Raw genomic sequence first — 18,693 nt, forward strand, 5'->3', positions numbered from 1 at the left:
CACAGCCAAAATACCATGAACTCACATCAACACAACAAGAGCACACCAAAAGGGAGCAGGAGGTTATAGCCAGGAGGACTCTTGTCCCATTAAGATGACATCACCCTGATAATATGGGCTAGTCGTCCAGTTCTGGTACCTGTAATGGGGGCACAGGCCACTTCGGTCTGAATAGAGATGCCTGCATCAATGGAACGGGCTTCTGTGGTCAGTCATTGTATCGATGGGGGAAAAAGACAATGGCAGCAGCAGCAAGAATGAGTGAACATCAGAGAAGAAAGAGTATTCTGTATCATATCTAAGAGCAGACATTTTTATTTTTAGATCCTTTGTCAAGAACAGAAAGCTGTTTGAATGTTCATACCAAATGCAGGAAAGGCAGGAAGCAGTAACAGTGGTCATGATCGAGACCTCTTATATGTTATACAGCAGACGGCAGAAAGCAGGATATTACACATAGTGAAACATTGGCTATAGTTTTCCAGGCACTGGGAAAAGTTCTGAATTCATGGTGAGTTGGCGTGGACTGACTCGGAGGGATTAGATCAGACAGTGATCAGTTCCTTACAGACTGGTTCATATCATGTTATTCAAGACTGCCACCAGGTGTCAGTGCAGGCTCTATCAACGCTCTCCAGATGAGAACTAACCTAAACATGTACTGAATCCACACCAGCCTGTCAGCTCCTTGATAAATAAAGTTTACCATATTTGTTTTTACCTCAAATATGATGATGACAAGTGAGTTCATTATATACAGTGTGTCAGGTGTGTTTGGGTTCCTGAGATAGACTCACAATGAGAGAAATAACAACTAGGAGTGGATCAGTAGTTTAGATTTTGCACAAAGTGTTTATAACTTCACATGGACCTGAGAGCTGAGTAGATGACCATTGTGTAAATGTTGAGATCACAACAGGAGAAGCAGCAGCACTATCGCAGATTACTTTCTCTTCAAACCAGTCTGCCATTCTTATTGTCATTTTGTCACTCTGCTGACATTACATTAATGAACTGCCTGAAACAGCTGATGGATTTATCAATCAGATATTTGACAGAAAATTAACCAGGAACTATTCTGACGAGGGATTTAATTAAAAATGACATTAAACATTCTCTGATTTCAGCTTCTGAGGATGTGCTCCTTTTCTTTGTCATTTATAATCGCAAACTGAATAACATTGAGTTTAAAGGAAGCTTACGGTAATAATTAATTATGAGATTCATAATCATTACATTTCCACTGAAGTCCCTTGTTCTAGTGTCATTTTGAAGTGTTTGATGACCACATTTGAATATTGGCAGATATCTCTATGACAACTCTTTTACTATCTATTATCAGCATCAGCATTTGCCCCAAAAATCCAGTATCATTCAGGCTTTAGATAAAGGGGCACTATGGAGTTTTCGAGAAGAAATTCAATTCAAACATTTATTTTTTTCCATAAGTGAATAAACAAGCTGCTCTCAGAGGAAAATAAAGTCCCTGAACACTGTTTGAAGTTAGAAAGGTGGCAGGGTCACATATAAACAAAGTAAAACAGTTTAAACTGTGTTGTCCTTTAAGGTCAGTTTGTTTATTCAGTCATGAAAACAAAGAGAGTTTGTTTATTTAGTTTGTTTAGGCAGAAAGAAATCAGCCAATGAAGATCTTTCTCTACTGATTAATATTTCTTCCCCAAAACTACAGAGTGCTCCTTTAAAACAAAGAACTTGAAGATGCTACCTTAAACTTATGAAAATTATGATTTCGCTCATTAGTCATTAGTTAAAATAATTGTAAGATTTAGCACTGAAACTGCCCCTACCTCTCACTCGCATGGACATGTAAAGACTTTTTGATATAGTACCCTTAGGGAGCAGCATTTCTATGAGTGGGTTCCACTTTTGTTTGTCTCATGCACGTAGGTGATGCTACCCCTCCCCGCCAATGGTTTCATAATATTAACTGCTCTACGGGTGATGGTTATGTGCCAGGATATACAGCAATAGCCTACACAAACATAGGCAGGAACAAAGAAGACTTCTTAAGCATGAATGTGAATAATGCTAGTCTAGTTGCTGATAAAATGTCAGTAGTTAATATTTCTGCAAACCACTGATGTGTTCACATTAGTACATGTCTTTTGCTCATGTACCATATTGACATTTGTACAATGTGTGTTTTCACGTTCACATTACATGTTTATAACCTGACTTTCATATTGGGAGGTGCGGAGGATGGCAATGGAGTTACAGGAGAGCAGACCGCGTTTCAACATCTGTAAATGTTTCACCGCATAATATTTTTAAGGAGACCTCAGGACCTTTTCCAGACGTGTTTTTGGCAACAAACCAATAATGTATTCTTTTGACAGTAAGTTGGGACATCTCCAGCCATGTTTAAGCTGACCAAACCAGGTATTTTAAGCCAAAGCATGTTTTCCTACACCTAACAAAGTGGTGTTTGTGCCTGAACTGAACCCAAAGAAATGTAATGTAAAAGCGGGGTCTACAGTATAGGGGCATTCATTCATTCATTTATTCATTCATTCATTCAAGCTGCTTTTATGATGAGCCATCTTTGTGATTTTTACACGTTTGTGATTGTCTGCTTCCCTCACTGGTCCCGCTTGTGTAGAAAAAACGTCATGGTAGGCCCTCATTATTGCCTGTCGTCTACTTCTGTACGATCGTCGGATCGCATAGCGTCTTCGGCGAAATGCATGGATCAAGACATTATTAATGCCCGCTGCTCTATGAGGCGTTCATACGCGCGGTCCATTAAAGTTTGCGTGTAAGCGCTCCAGATCAGCACTAATGTAAAAATAAGCGGACGCTCCATGATGTACAGTAGGCTACTGATCTGATGTACAGATTTGCTGACTACCCGCCTAAACAGTTTGACCAATAACAGAAGGGCGTTGCGACCACGTGAGTTTTGTTTATATTGATTTTGGACCGTTTGAGTTTGGCCTTTGTGAACCGGACCGACTCAAAATTGCAACAATGTATCATTCTCGCGTTGGTTCGGATCAAAAAACGGACCTTTCACGGACCTTTAGGTGTGAACCCGACCTTAGAGTCTGTGAAGAAAACTAGCAATGACTGATCAGACTGAAGCTTTTCTGTTGCCATCAGAAATAAAAACCCACCTGCAAACAGGTCACAACACAGCAGTATGGAAACACGACTTTACTGCCATTTCTAAAGACAGACTAGAAGGACGGCACACTGAATGAAGAGGGTGACATGCAGCTGATGTGCCGGCTGAAGTCAAAGCTCAGATGCCTCAAAGTAAACTAACTGAGACACTGGGAGTCTCAGCACCAGTGCTGCCACCCAAAGTGACATGCTGTCACTCACATTTAGCCTCTCTAAACTTGTTGCCTCTTCCTTTATACCACAGAAATAGATTTCTAATTCAACAGTCCATCTGTCTCCTCAGCTGCTCTGCAGTGAGGAGCAGAAAGGCAGAGCCCGGTGCCAGCCAGGGCCCACACAGCACTCACATGGAAGGATGGAGGCAGACACAGTTTACATACTGCGCAGAGCGAGGTACACGAGACCTACGCCGCCCGCACACTTCTCCTTCTGCTCTGGTCAGTGTGAAGTCAAAGAAAGGCGTAAATATAGACTCATTTGCAAAGAGAAACTGGGACTTGATTTAAGTGGCAGTCCATGGGATCATGTCTGGTGTTAAGTGCTCAATACTGTGGAGTTTTACAGGGACCACTTTGAACACAGACCAGTACTTTGATCTGTTTCAGTCTCTGCAGGTTTTTCCACTGGACATTGACAAAAACATCAAAGACCTACTGATTAAAAAAAGGCCAGCTGATCAAATGCTCTGTGCTACTTGTTGATCACAACATTACTGCTGCGGCGTCGACTAAGGCTTATGATCCACACCTGCATGAGAGAAGGTGAGTAAGCAAGCAGGTTAATCTTTGTTCCGAACCAAATAAAATAATTCAGAAAACACTTTGTATGTCGAATGGTCTAAATTATGCTTTGCTTTTATCTGGCATGCTTGTGGAAAGAGAAAGAACTGATGACAGGCGGAAAGTAAGAAAAACTCCATTACGTCACATGCAGTTAAATCACTGATTCAGTAGTCTGTCAGACAGCTCTCTGGAGCCTCTGTCTTTGCTGCTAATGTAACATGCTCAGTTAGTTACTATAACAGTAAACAGTGCCAACAAGTGTTATTAAAAGAATCCAAAAGTCATACTTAAGATATCATATTAAAATATGACTTTATTAAAAGTGAAAATTACCCATATGAATAGCTTCTAAATTAAAGTCTTAAAGTTTCAGACATTAAAGTATCAAAAGTACAAGTAAAGTTAATTCTATATATATTTACAGATATATATATATATACTGTATACTATGGGTTGACCGATGGAGGTCAGTTTGACAGTACAGAGATGATTTACACCTGACTATGACTTTGACTTCAGGGACGACAATACACAACAGACGGAGACAGTTGAGGCGCGCAGTGGGAGAGAGAGGAGACAGAGTCGGGCATCAGCAGCAGGTGAAAACGACGTGTGGAGCCGGAATATTTTCACATCTTATTCTGTCAATTGAGGATTTATAATGACCAAACCAGAGGTGATTGTGGAAAGACAAACCAAGGCTGTATTGGTGAGTTTTATTTAGTTCAGATTGAGTTTTAATGTAGTGTGTTTTATGATGAGTTAATGAGAAACTTGAATTCTGAAGGTGTATGATTGTATTTTCCTGTTTAGTTAGGAAAATCTTGACAATTTGTGAGTTTATTTTGTTCATTTGTCACAATAAAAGCTGGCATACATCTCCCGGCTGAAACTACAGGGGCTATCAGACTCTGACCTCTTGAGGTACAGATTGGGGGACAGGATGGGCTGGGGCTGGCGGGGTAGCATGCTTTCTAACACGGTACATAGACATAACGTCAACACTGTTGTTTCTTCACACTCTTTTTTAACTCCTTGTGTCAGATTGTGTTCAACATGCAGACATTTTTTTCACTCAGGGTTCTGGAGGGAAGTTGCAAAAATATTTTGAGGAAGATTAATATTATTTTAAAGTAACGAAACAGCTATTAACCTGAGATTGTCCGGAGACCTGCCTGACTTTTCTAACAACTTTCTTTAGTAGGTGTACGCCAGCTCATTGCTGTGCTCTGTGACAGCAGCTAAACCAAAATACACTTGCATAAAACGTCATGGATTCTAACTTAACTGCAATTGATGTGATCAGTGGTGTTAAAAAAAAAATGCAACTATGCTGATAGAAACAGCCTACCCAGTAAGCTTGTTCCAGCTCGAGACTGATCGGGAGAGCAGCCTCCTGTCTTGCTCTTGAAGGAGGTGAAGAGGTGCTGACACAGCTCCTCTGGGATGTCATTCTCCAGGTAAGTGGCCATGAAGAGCTGGAAGCCTTCATAATCAATTGGCTGCATGGGAAAGGAAAGAGCAAATAGGTTAACAGAATAATTGAGGTACGCTTAGGAATCTGAAGTTCACACCGACCACAGATGGAGAGTTAATACGTTATAACAATGAAAGAGAACAATGTGATGGACATTTTGCTTCAAGTCGATCTGCCCTGAAATGAAGTTCTGCAGCGTTGTTATGGGTGACATGCCAATATTTTCTTGATGATGACATGGTTTGAAGCCATTAAAGGAAAAACATTCTCAATATATTTTATAGTAAGGCTTTAAAGGTCTGTAAAATGTGAAAAGTGCAATTCTGTCAGAGCAACTGGCCACCACAGAATATCTCATTAAGGTCAGCAGGAGCCGACTGGAGCTGCTGGAAGCTGCACCCACACAAACCTCTGTGTTTGGAGGCCTGATGGCTTAAAAGAAAACCAAACAATATAAAGAAAGCAATATAAACAGCAAAACATGTCATATTAACCATTCTGAGCCATGATGCTGAATATGTAATGCTCCTCCCATTTACCTCCTATAAATACCCCCAGCTGCCCCTCACTCAGTCATGTGGTGGGTGCATAGTAGCACTCCAATCAACTCAACGACCCCATGAACTTTGACCTTTTCCCTTCTGGCAGGGTGACGGACCATCTGTAGCGGATAAGGCTGGTTATGTTATGTTAGTGGACAGAATGTGCATGCAGTCTGCTGACACAGACACCACACAGCATGCAGAGTCTGCCGGGCGGAGGCTTACTTGGTTGAGAACGTCTTGCTTCTGTTTAACAGTAGGAACAATGAAGAGGAAAGAAGGGAGGAAGGAGGAAAAAGTGAGGGAGGAGTGGGTAGAAGAAGAGAAGGGGTTAGCTACTCTGTGTGAGGTAATATCTTGGATGAAGATGTTAGTGGTGGTTAGGTTGGAGACCAGACTGATCGCTCACTGTTTCTGCTAAAAAATTGTCAAAAAAAAAGAAGAGAAACAAAAAGAAGTTCTGAAACCCACGGTGACTTTGTTATGTGCCGTGTTTTGTTCAACCAAAAGTGCAAAATCCAAAGATGTTCCAGTCACAATAGCCATGTTTCCATAAAATGTCAAGCGAATTTTAATTGAACTTTTGAAAGTTTGCAAAAACATCAAAATGCAACAAATCTGGTGCGTTTCCATGAACTGTTTTGAGTGAATGTACTAGGCTACTTAAAGCGTCATTTTGTCAGAGGATGATGTGGTGCAGGCCCGACTCAAAAATGCTTTATGGAAACACGGCTTGTAATACAAAGAACGAAGCAAACCTTCTCGTTCAGAAGTTCAAACTGAAAAATGTTTAGTTAGCATTTTTTAAAGGAATGACTAATCCATTAATCATTTTCTACTCCAGACAACATCTGTGCCATTAATGTTTGGGAGGGGTGTCATGATTTTGAATCTAAATTTAAAATCAATCAAAATGAGCTTTCAACTTCAATAAACAAAATCAACCAGGATCGTCAATACTATACTCAATGGGTTAGGGTTAGTCAATACTCTCTATCTTGCCTACTTGCCGCACAGACGACACCACTTGCTTACCGGTTGCCTGCAGCGCCACTTCCACACACTTATCTGATATATTTTCTGTTTCAGAGATCCTTTATTTATCTGTTCTAGTCGAGGGTTTACTCAGGACTTGAGAAACCATCTTTTGTCCTTTATTACTGAATTACTGAGGGGTGGTATTTTCTGTTGAACTCTGGAATCTTTATTTTTGGTGAATATTATTGAACTTGCCTTATCCTACCCTGTAGAAAGACACCAGGATAAAGTCAAGCTGATGTTGTAAAATACTCCAATGATTTTAAAATGTAAACAACGAGTTGTCAGGGCATTAAAGCCGAATTATGTAGGAATGCAATTTATCGCTCGCACAGTTGGCAACACCACTGCTGTCAATACCAATCCAAGGTTTGTCAAATGAGCTAACTAGCAAATGGCAGCTACAGTTAGCAGCAGTTAGTGGTTAAGCAACAAGTAAAGCTGTCCATCACGAGGGAAACGCAGGGAACATTTTCTGTGGATAAATGACCAATTCCACTGGCATACAATAGGTGGTGGTGTGTGACGTTGTATTATAAAGCATTACCCATCTCTCCCAGTAGATTCTACTGACCAACCCAATGCAAGCCATTAGGGCACCATTCCCCCTACAATAAGTCACTCTACCATTAAAATGATGTTGAAGCTGTTATTTCAAGGTAAAACAGTTACATAATATTGCTGAAACCAATCTGTTGATCTTCACAAATCCAGACGTGATAGTCTAACAATTGTATCACCTCCAGTCCTGAAAAAAGGTCACATCCAATCAAATCAACCCCCCCCCCGAGCTCTATAGGTGAGTTCTATGTGGTCTTCCTCTTGGTGATTGAACGTAACTTGTGCAAGTTAATGCAAATAAACTCAGCAAGCATACATATTAAAGCTGAATGGACAAACCCCTTTCCTCTCAGGGAACATTTAGTTCACACCAAAATAGGACAAAGTAAAGCTGATCCCTGTTGCACGTCAGGACTTAGTGGAAATATGCTTCTAATTTGCTTCTGCTCAGCGGGTTTGAAGCAGCTGTAACTGACGCCCATCAGAGAAGAACACACCGTGATGAGGATCCTCCCTCAGCTCAACAGTGTTGACCTAACCCTGAGAGCTCCCAAAGCCAGCCAGGCATTATTCATATCACTCTCTTCTCCTTATTTGGCCAAACAAACCATGAGGCTTTAATTTGCTGTGCATCGTGCAGCACAGCCAGGTCAGACAAATATTCTCATGCACACACACACACACACACACACACACACACACACACAAACACACACACACACACACACACACACACACACACACACAGTCCTTTCACATACTGCACCACAAATATACTATATTTGAAATCATTAAATATAAAAAGCTGTGCTCAGATTTTGATGGATTTCCTAGAGTGTAAGTAAACTTAAATTCATGGAAATTCTCATCCCTCTGGAAAACATTTTTACCCAAGAGTCTGAGCCACGATTATTTTCCCTGTGAGCTTCCAATCTGTAAATATCTCCCAAGGGCAGCTATGACACATTTACATGGTTCATTTAATCATTCTCATTTTGGCATGGCTGTCAGAATGATTTGATTGACTTTCGTTTGGCATGACAAGGTAGGACTACCAGCTACCGTCCTGACTAGATCCCAGACTGGCGGAGTAGATCTGTCCATCTAAAGGACAATGTTATCAGAGTGAAGAAATGAGAATGTCATTTACTTGAGAAGGAGCGGGCCAGACATGAACAAAGAGGATAAGAACTTCCTGAGTTTAGTAAACGTACCTGAAGGCTTATCATTTCTGACTAAATGTTAAAGGGTTTTTTTAAAGGGAAACTGAAACTTCACTCAAATCAGTAACGGGCCCCGGGTCGATAACTCTTATACCACATTTTGAAAGATAAAGCAAACATTTACACATGCATTCAAACTGCTCGATATTGACTGCGTTGACAATAAAATGGGACGTTTTTATGTGGAATTGATCAACTATGTTACAAAAACAGAGCACAGCTAAATGACATAGTCATGCCTGGTGGAGCCTTTAACTACTGTGAAGGGAAACCCTGTGGGTGTATTGTACAGCTGTTGTCAGCCTCTCAGTCACTCATCAATCACTGAAGATTACACTATGGTGCTACTGTTTGTTTGCTAATCTGTTCATTGGAGAAAACACGGCACTAGTGACAGCTAAACGTGTCAGTCATTGTTCTTTGTTTTTATCCATTGTCCTTATAATCAGTGTTAAAAACTCCTTCAGAGTAGGCAGGGCCACATGTTGGCTAAAAATAAGATTTCACTACAGCTGCACAATGGACTGATGAGTCATTGGAGGTACACACACACACTGATCGATGGCAAAAGCAGGGCCACGGTGGTCATCGTGGCGCCAGGTGACAGTGTGGTCTTAAAAAGACCACATGAACATTAAGCCCGGCTCCTATGGCGCCAAACGTCCAGCCGGGCTGTTAGTCATGTCATCACAAATACTGAGGAAAGCTACAGCAGAGTGGAGGTAATAATGAAGAGGCAGAGGAGCAAGACGAGAGGGCAACGATACTGAGGGGAAGGAAGTGGATGTGAACACAGAAATATTTGGGCTGAGCACGGCTGTCATTTACACACACACACACACACACACGCACACACACATTAAATTAATGTATGCAACAAGTGTGAAATTCATCATGACAGGCATAAGAAAATGTCATCAATGCACCATTTTGTCTTGCCTGAAAACGCATGTAAAATTTTAGGGTGCTCCGATCAGGATTTCTGGGGCTGATCACTTTATTGTCATCTATAGTTGTTAGTTATTAGTGGCACTTTAATATGCTAATAAATATTTATATTTATTTTTCATTGATTTAAAAACAAAAGAAACAGTAAAAGCAGCATTAAGAAAACGTAAATAAGACGCAGAATTTGGGAAGATGTCCCAGGCTCAGTTGTGTCAGTCTTTTTACTGTGGTCTTTGCACCCTGAAGCCATTATTGCAAAACACCTGCTCACTGCTTGTACCCAGGTACCTTCATCTCTGACAGAAGACTGATAAAGACGCACACAGATGTAAAGTGTCTGTAACTCCAAACTCAAAGTACTTTCACCTTCAAACTGTACTCAACTTGTTATGTTGTCACATTAAAATGCAGTTTACTGTTTCACACTTCATGTTCCTCTGAACAGAAACTCTCAGTCCTGCTATGTTTAGCTCTGCTGTAAGCTATTAGCTTCATCAGCTGTTAGCTCTAATGCCAATATGCCCCAATATGCCCCCCACCCCCCACTCTGGGGATGACAGAAAATGTACTTAGTACGACAGACAATCCCAAATTATGAACTGCACTGACTATTCCTGACAAGTGCGACTACAACGGAGCGTGTCTTCTCATGCTGTTACGATAATTATGCCTCTCCACAGCACTGTGTCAGCAATAGTTACAATCACTGACTTTTTTTTTTAACGCGAGACCTAATGGTAATTGTTCCGCAGTACCGGTCCATCTATCTCCTCTGTCATGACTCACGTCATGGCAGCCCCTCCTTCTTCTCTGCTGTCTGTTTTCCCAGGTCTGTCTGATCCTTCTGTTTCACCCCTCTGTCTGTGTTCTCTGTGCGTGGGCGTGGCCAACCCTCTCTTGCAGGCAGCACCAGGTGAAACTCATTTCCACAATCAGACCCACTCCATAAAGCCTCTGGATTTCCAGCCACTCATCGCCAGATCGTACTATCAGCAAGAGTGTTTGCTTCAGCTATTTCACCTGCCCGCTTGCTTGCCGTTCCTGCCAGCTTGCCTGCCTGCCTGCCTTTCCTGCCTGCTTGACTGTCGTCAGTCCCAACCGTGAGTTCCTTGCCCTCTGAACAAATCTCCCAGTTGGACGCAGACCGCATGGTGACGCCAAACAAAGAGACACTTATTCACTTGCCACCTTCACCAAACCACGTGGGATTCCAGGATTCTCAACACCCCTCCCCCCTGCACATTTATTCACCGTGTCACAAATAAATATTTAACTTTAACTGCTTTTCTGAGTTCTGTGTCTTGCATTTGGGTCTGGTCCCTGTTAACTGTAACAGAACGATCTGGCCCAAGCATGGACCCAGCAGACACAGACCCAGTTCTGCAGGTCAAGAGCCTTCGCCACGCTGTGGCCACCCAGGGGTTATGCTTGGTCAGCATGACCAGTCTCTGTGGGATTGTGGAATCCTTGCCGGACCTGGCTTCCGGACTCGCTTGGGTAGAGACAGCTGCAGACTCCTCCTCCTCTGGCACCGGTTCTCAACCCACCTCCAGCAGTACCAGTGGGCGCTTATCATCCCTGTGAACCTTTGTTCCTGCACGCGAACGCTACGAGGGGAATTCAGGTGACTGTAGGTCATTCTTATTTCAATGCTCTCTGGTATTTGAATTGCAACCCTTGACCTACTCAAATGACAGAGCCAAAATAGCCTATGTGTTGGGTTTATTAACTGGGAGAGCTATGTCTTGGGGTACTGCTTTCTGGCACAGCCCACATACAGCTAATGCTACCTTTGATGAATTCTCAGCAGATATGTCCTTTGTGTTTGACCACCCTGTAGCTAGAAGTGACGCTAGCAATCGGCTGCTTAGCCTTCAGCAGGGTTCCCTTAGCGTTGCAAACTACTCAATTGAATTCCGTACGTTAGCGGCTGAACTGGGGTGGGATGATAGGGATAGGGTATTTTCATGAATGGGTTAAACGAGGCCATTAAAGACAGCATAGTGGGGAGAGCTGAGACTAAAGACTTGCAGGAGCTAGTAGACTTAGCCATCAAGGTCAACAACAGATTGAGAGAAAGACGTAGGGAGAGATTGCAGGGCTCCCAAACTGGTTCGCCTGGTACTGCTGCTGCAACTGGATTTTCCTACCGGTTTCCTGAGACCAAGACCTCAAACACCAGCTCCTCCATTCCACCCCCACAGGCCGAAGAACCCATGCAGTTGGGCCGGAATCGACTCACCCCCACCGAGCAGAACAGAAGATTTAAAGAAGGCCTGTGTATCTATTGTGGAGAGCCTGGACATCGACTAGCAGCATGTCCTCTACAGTTAAACCCGAGGCCTCACCAGTCACAGACGGGGTTCTGGTGAGTAGCACAGTATTACCCTGTTTGCCCCGAAGATGCGTAAACATTGATGCTAGTATTTTCCTTAATGGAAATACTTATAGACTTGAGGCTCTAGTCGATTCAGGTTCTGACTCCAACCTGCTTGACTCAAACTTTGTTAAACACAGTCAAATAGCCACTGAACTCATTGACCCTCCACTCACAGTAAACGCCCTCAATGGAGATTTATTAGCTCTCATTTCTGAGCAAACCCAGCAGTTACTTCTCCTGTTGGCTGGCAACCACAGAGAAAAGATATCTTTCCACGTAATGCCTTCCTCTCATGCTCCCCTAGTGCTCAGCCTTCCATGGCTACAGATTCATAACCCTGTAATTGACTGGGCCGCTGGCAAGATTGTTAGTTGGAGCTCATTCTGCCATTTCTCCTGTCTCAAATCAGCTCAGCCCCCATGTTCCTTAAACTGTGTTGCTCCACCAGAGCCTCATGACGTCTCCTCTGTGCCTCCAGTTTATCACGACCTAGCTGAGGTCTTCAGCAAGTACAGGGCCATGTCTTTACCTCCTCACAGACCATACGACTGCGCCATCGACCTGCTGCCTGGAGCCTCCCTTCCTACCAGCCAGCTCTACAGCCTCTCAGCCCTGGAACGTGAAGCCATGGAAAGGTACATCACTGAATCACTGGACTCAGGTATCATCCGACCCTCTTCCTCTCCACTAGGAGCTGGATTTTTCTTTGTGGAGAAAAGACAAAACTGAGATCTTGTATTGACTTTCGTGGCTTGAACAATATTACAGTTAAAAACAGGTATCCTTTGCCTCTTATCAGCTCTGCCTTTGAGCCTCTCCATGGTGCTACCATTTTCACCAAGCTGGACTTGCGTAACGCCTACCACTTGGTCCGCATCAGAGAAGGGGACAAGTGGAAAACTGCTTTTAACACCCCGTTAGGTCACTTCGAGTACCTTGTAATGCCGTTTGGCCTAACTAACGCCCCGGCAGTTTTACAAGCTCTTGTTAATGATGTGCTGAGAGATTTGTTAAACCACTCTGTTTTTGTCTACCTCGATGATATCCTGATTTTCTCCCATAGCCTTGAGGAGCACATTGCGCATGTGCGGCAGGTCCTCCAGAGGTTGTTGGAGAATAAATTGTCAAGCATGAAAAGTGAGTTTCATGCTTCCTCAGTGACCTTCCTAGGTTACATTCTGGAGTGGGGACAGGTGCGGACCAACCCTGCCAAGATCCAGGCAGTCATGGAGTGGCCGCAGCCTAACTCACGGAAGCAGCTCCAGAGATTCTTGGGCTTTGCTAACTTCTACTGATGGTTCGTGAGGAACTACAGCCAGGTAGTAGCCCCCCTCACAAAACTAACCTCTCTGTCCCTTTTTGGTCTCCTGCAGCTGAGGAGGCATTCTGTGAGTTGAAGAGACTCTTTTCCTCAGCTCCCATACTGGTGCAGCCAGATCCATCTCGCCAATTCATCGTCGAAGTAGACGCCTCGGATCTTGGTGTGGGAGCTGTCCTGTCGCAAGGAGATGACGAGCTTCACCCCTGTGCCTTCTTTTCCAAGAAGCTTTCACCTGCGGAGCGGAACTATGATGTCGGCAACAGAGAGTTGCTAGCGGTTAAGCTAGCCCTGGAAGAGTTGCACCAATGGCTGGAGGGAGCAGATGCACCGTTTACGGTATGGACAGATCACAAAAAACTGGCATACATTCAGACAGCTAAACGGTTAAACTCCCACCAAGCACGTTGGGCCATCTTTTTTGGTCGCGTTAACTTCAACCTCAACTATTGACCCGATAGCAAAAACATTAAACCTGACGCTCTCTCCAGACAGTTTAACCCAGACACTGACAGGCCCGTAGCTCCCCTTGTCATGCTGAGTAGGCTCTCTGACATGGGAGATTGAGTCCTTGGTAAGGACGGCCCTAACCCAGATCCTGGTGGTGGTCCCTGGGGTTGTCTGTTTGTACCTGTCCCTGTCCGTCCTCAGGTTCTGAAGTAGGGACACACTTCACGCTTTGCCTATCACCCTGTAGTCTTCCGCACCCTGCTCCTGATTCATGCCCTCCTACCGTCGCCCCTCCACCCCCCGGCTCATTGGGGCCTCATCCTGGACCCCCTCACTCCACTTCTATGAGAGACACCCAGACAAGCCTGGGAGACCTCCTGGAGGCAGTCATGGGGGGGGGGGGGGGGGGGGGGGGGTACTGTCATGACTCACGTAATGGCAGCCCCTCCTTCTCCTCTGTTGTCTGTTTTCCCGTGTCTGTCTGATCCTTCTGTTTCACCCCTGTCTGTGTTCTCTGTGCGTGGGCGTGGCCAACCCTCTCTTGCAGGCAGCACCAGGTGAAACTCATTTCCACAATCAGACCCACTCCATAAAGCCTCTGGATTTCCAGCCACTCATCGCCAGATCGTACTATCAGCAAGAGTGTTTGCTTCAGCCATTTCACCTGCCCACTGTGCCTGCCTGCCTGCCTTTCCTGCCTGCTTGACTGTCGTCAGTCCCAGCCATGAGGTCCTCGCCCTCTGAACAAATCTCCCAGTTGGACGCAGACCGCATGGTGACGCGGGTCCGCCATTACACGTGGGGAGCCAAACAAAGAGACACTTATTCACTTGCCACCTTCATCAAACCACGTGGGATTCCAGGATTCTCCAACACCTCTCCCCCCCTGCACATTTATTCACTGTCACAAATAAATATTTAACTTTAACTGCTTTTCCGAGTTCTGTGTCTTGCATTTGGGTCCGGTCCCTGTTAACTGTAACATCCTCAGTCACAAACAGCTGGCTGACAGGACCCTGCAAATACGTTGTACTGGTTAAACCATGAGGGCACTGAAAATCCGTATTGATGTTGGCAGTAGAAGAGCTAGTTAGCTGTTAGCAGCCAGGGAGCAGCAGAGTCCTGTTGTGTGTATGACTATGGCATTTTAGCAGCACATAGAGAAACTATCTCATATGTTTATCTGATCGACTCCTCTGATCGGGCTTATAGAGACCAATGATCTAACTTTTTACAAATTTAACGTTAAGTCGTCATTTCGTATTAACATATGATCATGAGCAAATGTAGTATCACAAAAAAGTATTTAGGTTTTTCTGTGGTCAAAGAGACATTTCAGCCTGCAGCCTGATACTGCAGCATGCTAAAGGTGAGTGTACCTTCTGTGGGTATAAAGAGAATATGCTTCTCTACAGAAAATGATGATTTAATGTCATTAACGATGGTGAACAATATTTTGAGTTTTTTAGTCTGAGTCTATTGAGGTAAGGGACAACACTCAATGAGGTGTCCTTTATCAGGAATTAAGAGATGACATGGAGTCCATTAATTCCTGATTATGGATGGGACTCATTGTCCCTGGGGGCTACGCCTTGCATCTTGCATCACACAGTTTTGTGTACCTGATGCACGTTCTTGTCTGCTCCATTGGGTGTCCAGTCACTTATAACTTCCAACAGAGAATTATTTATATATTTTGTGATCATTTTTGTTTGTGTCCTGTGTGAAATCCAAAGTGAACACTGACTTATTATTTAAATCCAAGCCAAACCTAGCCAAATAGTTTTATTGCATAAATCTAACAGAGTAATTGTTACTTAAACCAAACCAAGCAGTGTCTGAAAACTGAAAATATAATTTTAAATACATGAAAACAATAAATTCACTAAGTCTAAAAGTACAGTAAGTAGTAGTAGTAGTAGTAGTAGTAGTAGTAGTAGTTAAAATCTAAATCCTCTACCAGTGGCCCATGTGGAAGCCACAACTTGCTGTGAACAGTGTCTACATCTTTATGCCATAACACCTGACTATCTATGGACTTTCCAGCAGAAAACTTCACATGAAACCACCAAAACGTTTTTACAAGGCAGACTATCACTTTACATGCACATAGATGTGAGGTCAAATACACAAATTATTGAAAAACAATGTCCACTCAGACATGGAAGTGGGGAACAGGGGTCCTGAGGGCACTGCAGCACCCCCTAAAATGAGGCATTATAAAAACCATCGAATACCAAGTTTCTAGTGAGATCCGATTATGGACACCCCGAAGGGATTCATCCCACTTATACCACAGTCACTTACCTGAGAAAAAAAATCAAGACCATTCATTTATATTTTCATCTGTTTTGCAATCAAAATGTAAAGCTTTTCACAAACCAAAACTCTGTTTCCCTTGCCAGAGGGTTAGACTTATACCTGGAACAATCGCTACAATCCCATAAGGTTGTTGTGCAATGGCAATGTTGTTCCCTACTCCTCCAGTAAATAGGATGAACCTTAGTTACGACTTGGTGGGGGGTAAACTAGTCTCCTCAGCTCATAGAACCCTTATAACAAAACAGTTTTTATGATACAAAATAACAACACAACAAAATACAAACCATGAGCCTTCAAAGGAACACAAAGCTACATACAGTATTTCATGAGTGAGGTAACCTTCTAGTAACTTAATTGATCACAAGACGGGATAAGTCAGGATCTGTCTGATTCAGCCCGGACACATTCTGACTCTGGCAATGATTTTATATTATACTTAAGCGTCTATTAATCAGATCAGCACATTGCAACGTGAACAACGGAAAAAGGAAAACCCTCCATCACACAACTATTAAACTGGAGGTGGCTGTATGTCACAACCACAAGCTAAACCCAGATGCCTTTTTTTTAATTTAATGCCATAATATTGTGGTGTTGTAAACTGTCAGTCTCTTCCCTTGATTTAACCCAACAATAGGGATGTTTTGAGAATACAGGAGACACAAGTGCAATGGAACCAGTCAACTTGGGTTCCAACTAAATATTACTAAATTATAAAATAGCATCCCAGCCGCCAGAATAAAATGTTGGCATTCTACATTTCTGCAAAACATGGATACATAGAAATCTGTACTTGTCATACATGTCTTTTCAACATGTCTAGAATACATGTCACATCACATTCAGATAACATGTAGTGCGGACTTTCATGTGGGAGGTGGAGGGGGTGGTGGTAGTTGGAACTGCCCGAGACCAATATTCAAAGTGGCTTTCAACATGTGTGAGCGTAAAATGTTATTATATAGTGAGTCGGGACATTTTCTAGCCATGTTTGAAGAAACGAAACCAGATACTGTTGGTGAGAAGTCAGGATCATTTATGTTATGTTTATGGCTACAGAACTAAGTAAGTAAAAACATGATCTTTTTCTAACCCTAACCTGATTTTATGCCTTAACCTAACCAAACCATAAGCACAGCATTGTCACAACATAAAATGATAACATGAAATGTGAAGTTTCATCACATTTTCATTTTAGGTGAACTGTTCCTTTAACCAAATATTCTGATGGTATCACCTCAGGAGAGAGATTATTCAACACTGAAAATAATCGTTACCACACTTCTTTTTGAACGGCAATGTCACAAAAATGTCTTGCTTTTTTCAGCCTTGAGATTCAGAAGAGCTTGTGCTTTTTAGTTGATTAATTTATTCTCACATTCAGTTCTTCTTTCCATAATATTTTAATTAATCATTAGCCTATAAAATGTCAGAAAATAGTGATCACATCAGATCATTAGTTTGCAGGAACGTACACTGCCAGCATTTATTCTGATGATAGTGTTGGGAAGAGTGTTCAGGAAATCAAAATTCAAAATAACCACCACAGAAAATTCAAAACAATGGTAATATTGGTCTTTGAATATGAAGTTTATGTAGAGTGTTTGGTCGGCTTCTGCGAGCAAAACTTTGCCCCCATTGACCACAAAAGGTGTCAGTGAGTCAGTCAAATCAGTTCGTGTGGAACTGTGCCTGGCTGACAGATGTACAGTATATCATGACCCAACAGAGACATAAAACAAAAAAATTATTAGGCAAAGTTAAACTGTGGTAAATCTGCTCAAAAACACCCCTTGAATGATTTACACAGAATCAGTCTAAATACACAAAAGACACTGAAAATCGATTAACTGGCAGTAAATTCTTTAGCTTCACAAGTCAACTTGCGGTGGGTAGTACAGTATGTTAAAGAGAGAGAACAAGGAGAGAAATGAGAGTCATAGCTAAAAAGAAAAAAGACAAGAAATCAGTGACACTGTCTAAAGTTCAAATGACGGTATTAAGCAGTCTGCACCAACTGCAGCCTCTACGTCTACAGCCCAGCTGGGAGCTGATCGGCTGACGTCAGGCGCCAAAGTTGATGCTGAGGGTGTGTCTCCACCACAGCCTTTATCTAAAAATGAGCTAATGACTAAGCATTCGGGTGCTTGATATCACAATGAATCAGAGGAACTTAACAAGCTTCCGAAAAAGTCACGCCATGTGTTTGCGTGCGCACGGACAGTAGCTGCGTCAGAATGACACCAAATATGGACCAGAATGTGACAGAACAGACAGAAGTGGATAACAGAGAATGGAACTGTGCTGCAGACACACCTGCTCTGGATTGTATTTGGAAAGGACTCCTTCACCGTGAAACTCCTCCAGCACATCCTTCAGCTTCTTTGAGGAGTCTGAGTAGGAAACAGAGAAATATAGAATTTTGTTATTACATTTACTGCAGTGCATTCGATTTGATACACTTGACTCACTTGTGAAAACCTTGCGACCTCCTTTTAAGCAAAGGAG

The 18,693-nt window shown here is 42.9% G+C and overlaps 1 protein-coding gene and 1 long non-coding RNA gene across 6 annotated transcripts in view; one reads left to right on the forward strand and one right to left on the reverse strand.

The window, feature by feature from the left end:
* The window catches only part of dgkg (diacylglycerol kinase, gamma), a 129,688-nt gene that overhangs the window by 88,179 nt on the left and 22,816 nt on the right, over window positions 1–18,693 (reverse strand). The window contains exons 3-6 of one of the 4 annotated variants that reach the window (XM_084362240.1): window positions 18,502–18,578; window positions 6,171–6,191; window positions 5,278–5,428; window positions 140–202 (exon numbers count right to left, since the gene is read on the reverse strand). In XM_084362240.1, coding sequence (XP_084218366.1) covers window positions 140–202; window positions 5,278–5,428; window positions 6,171–6,191; window positions 18,502–18,578 — 312 coding nt within the window. The remainder of the gene's footprint in view (window positions 1–139; window positions 203–5,277; window positions 5,429–6,170; window positions 6,192–18,501; window positions 18,579–18,693) is intronic. The other 3 variants (XM_084362241.1, XM_084362242.1, XM_084362243.1) reach the window with 3 other exon arrangements.
* LOC311262666 lies at window positions 10,593–14,785 on the forward strand. Of its 2 annotated transcripts, XR_014623288.1 has the most exons (4): window positions 10,593–12,083; window positions 12,574–12,730; window positions 13,469–13,752; window positions 14,411–14,785. It is a non-coding gene; the product is annotated as an uncharacterized lncRNA (long non-coding RNA). The 2 variants fall into 2 exon arrangements; XR_014623287.1 differs by having other exon boundaries at window positions 12,574–13,752.

The sequence above is a fragment of the Pagrus pagrus genome, assembly GCF_965226575.1.
Source record: "Pagrus pagrus genome assembly, chromosome: 9".
NCBI classification, from domain to species: domain Eukaryota; kingdom Metazoa; phylum Chordata; class Actinopteri; order Spariformes; family Sparidae; genus Pagrus; species Pagrus pagrus.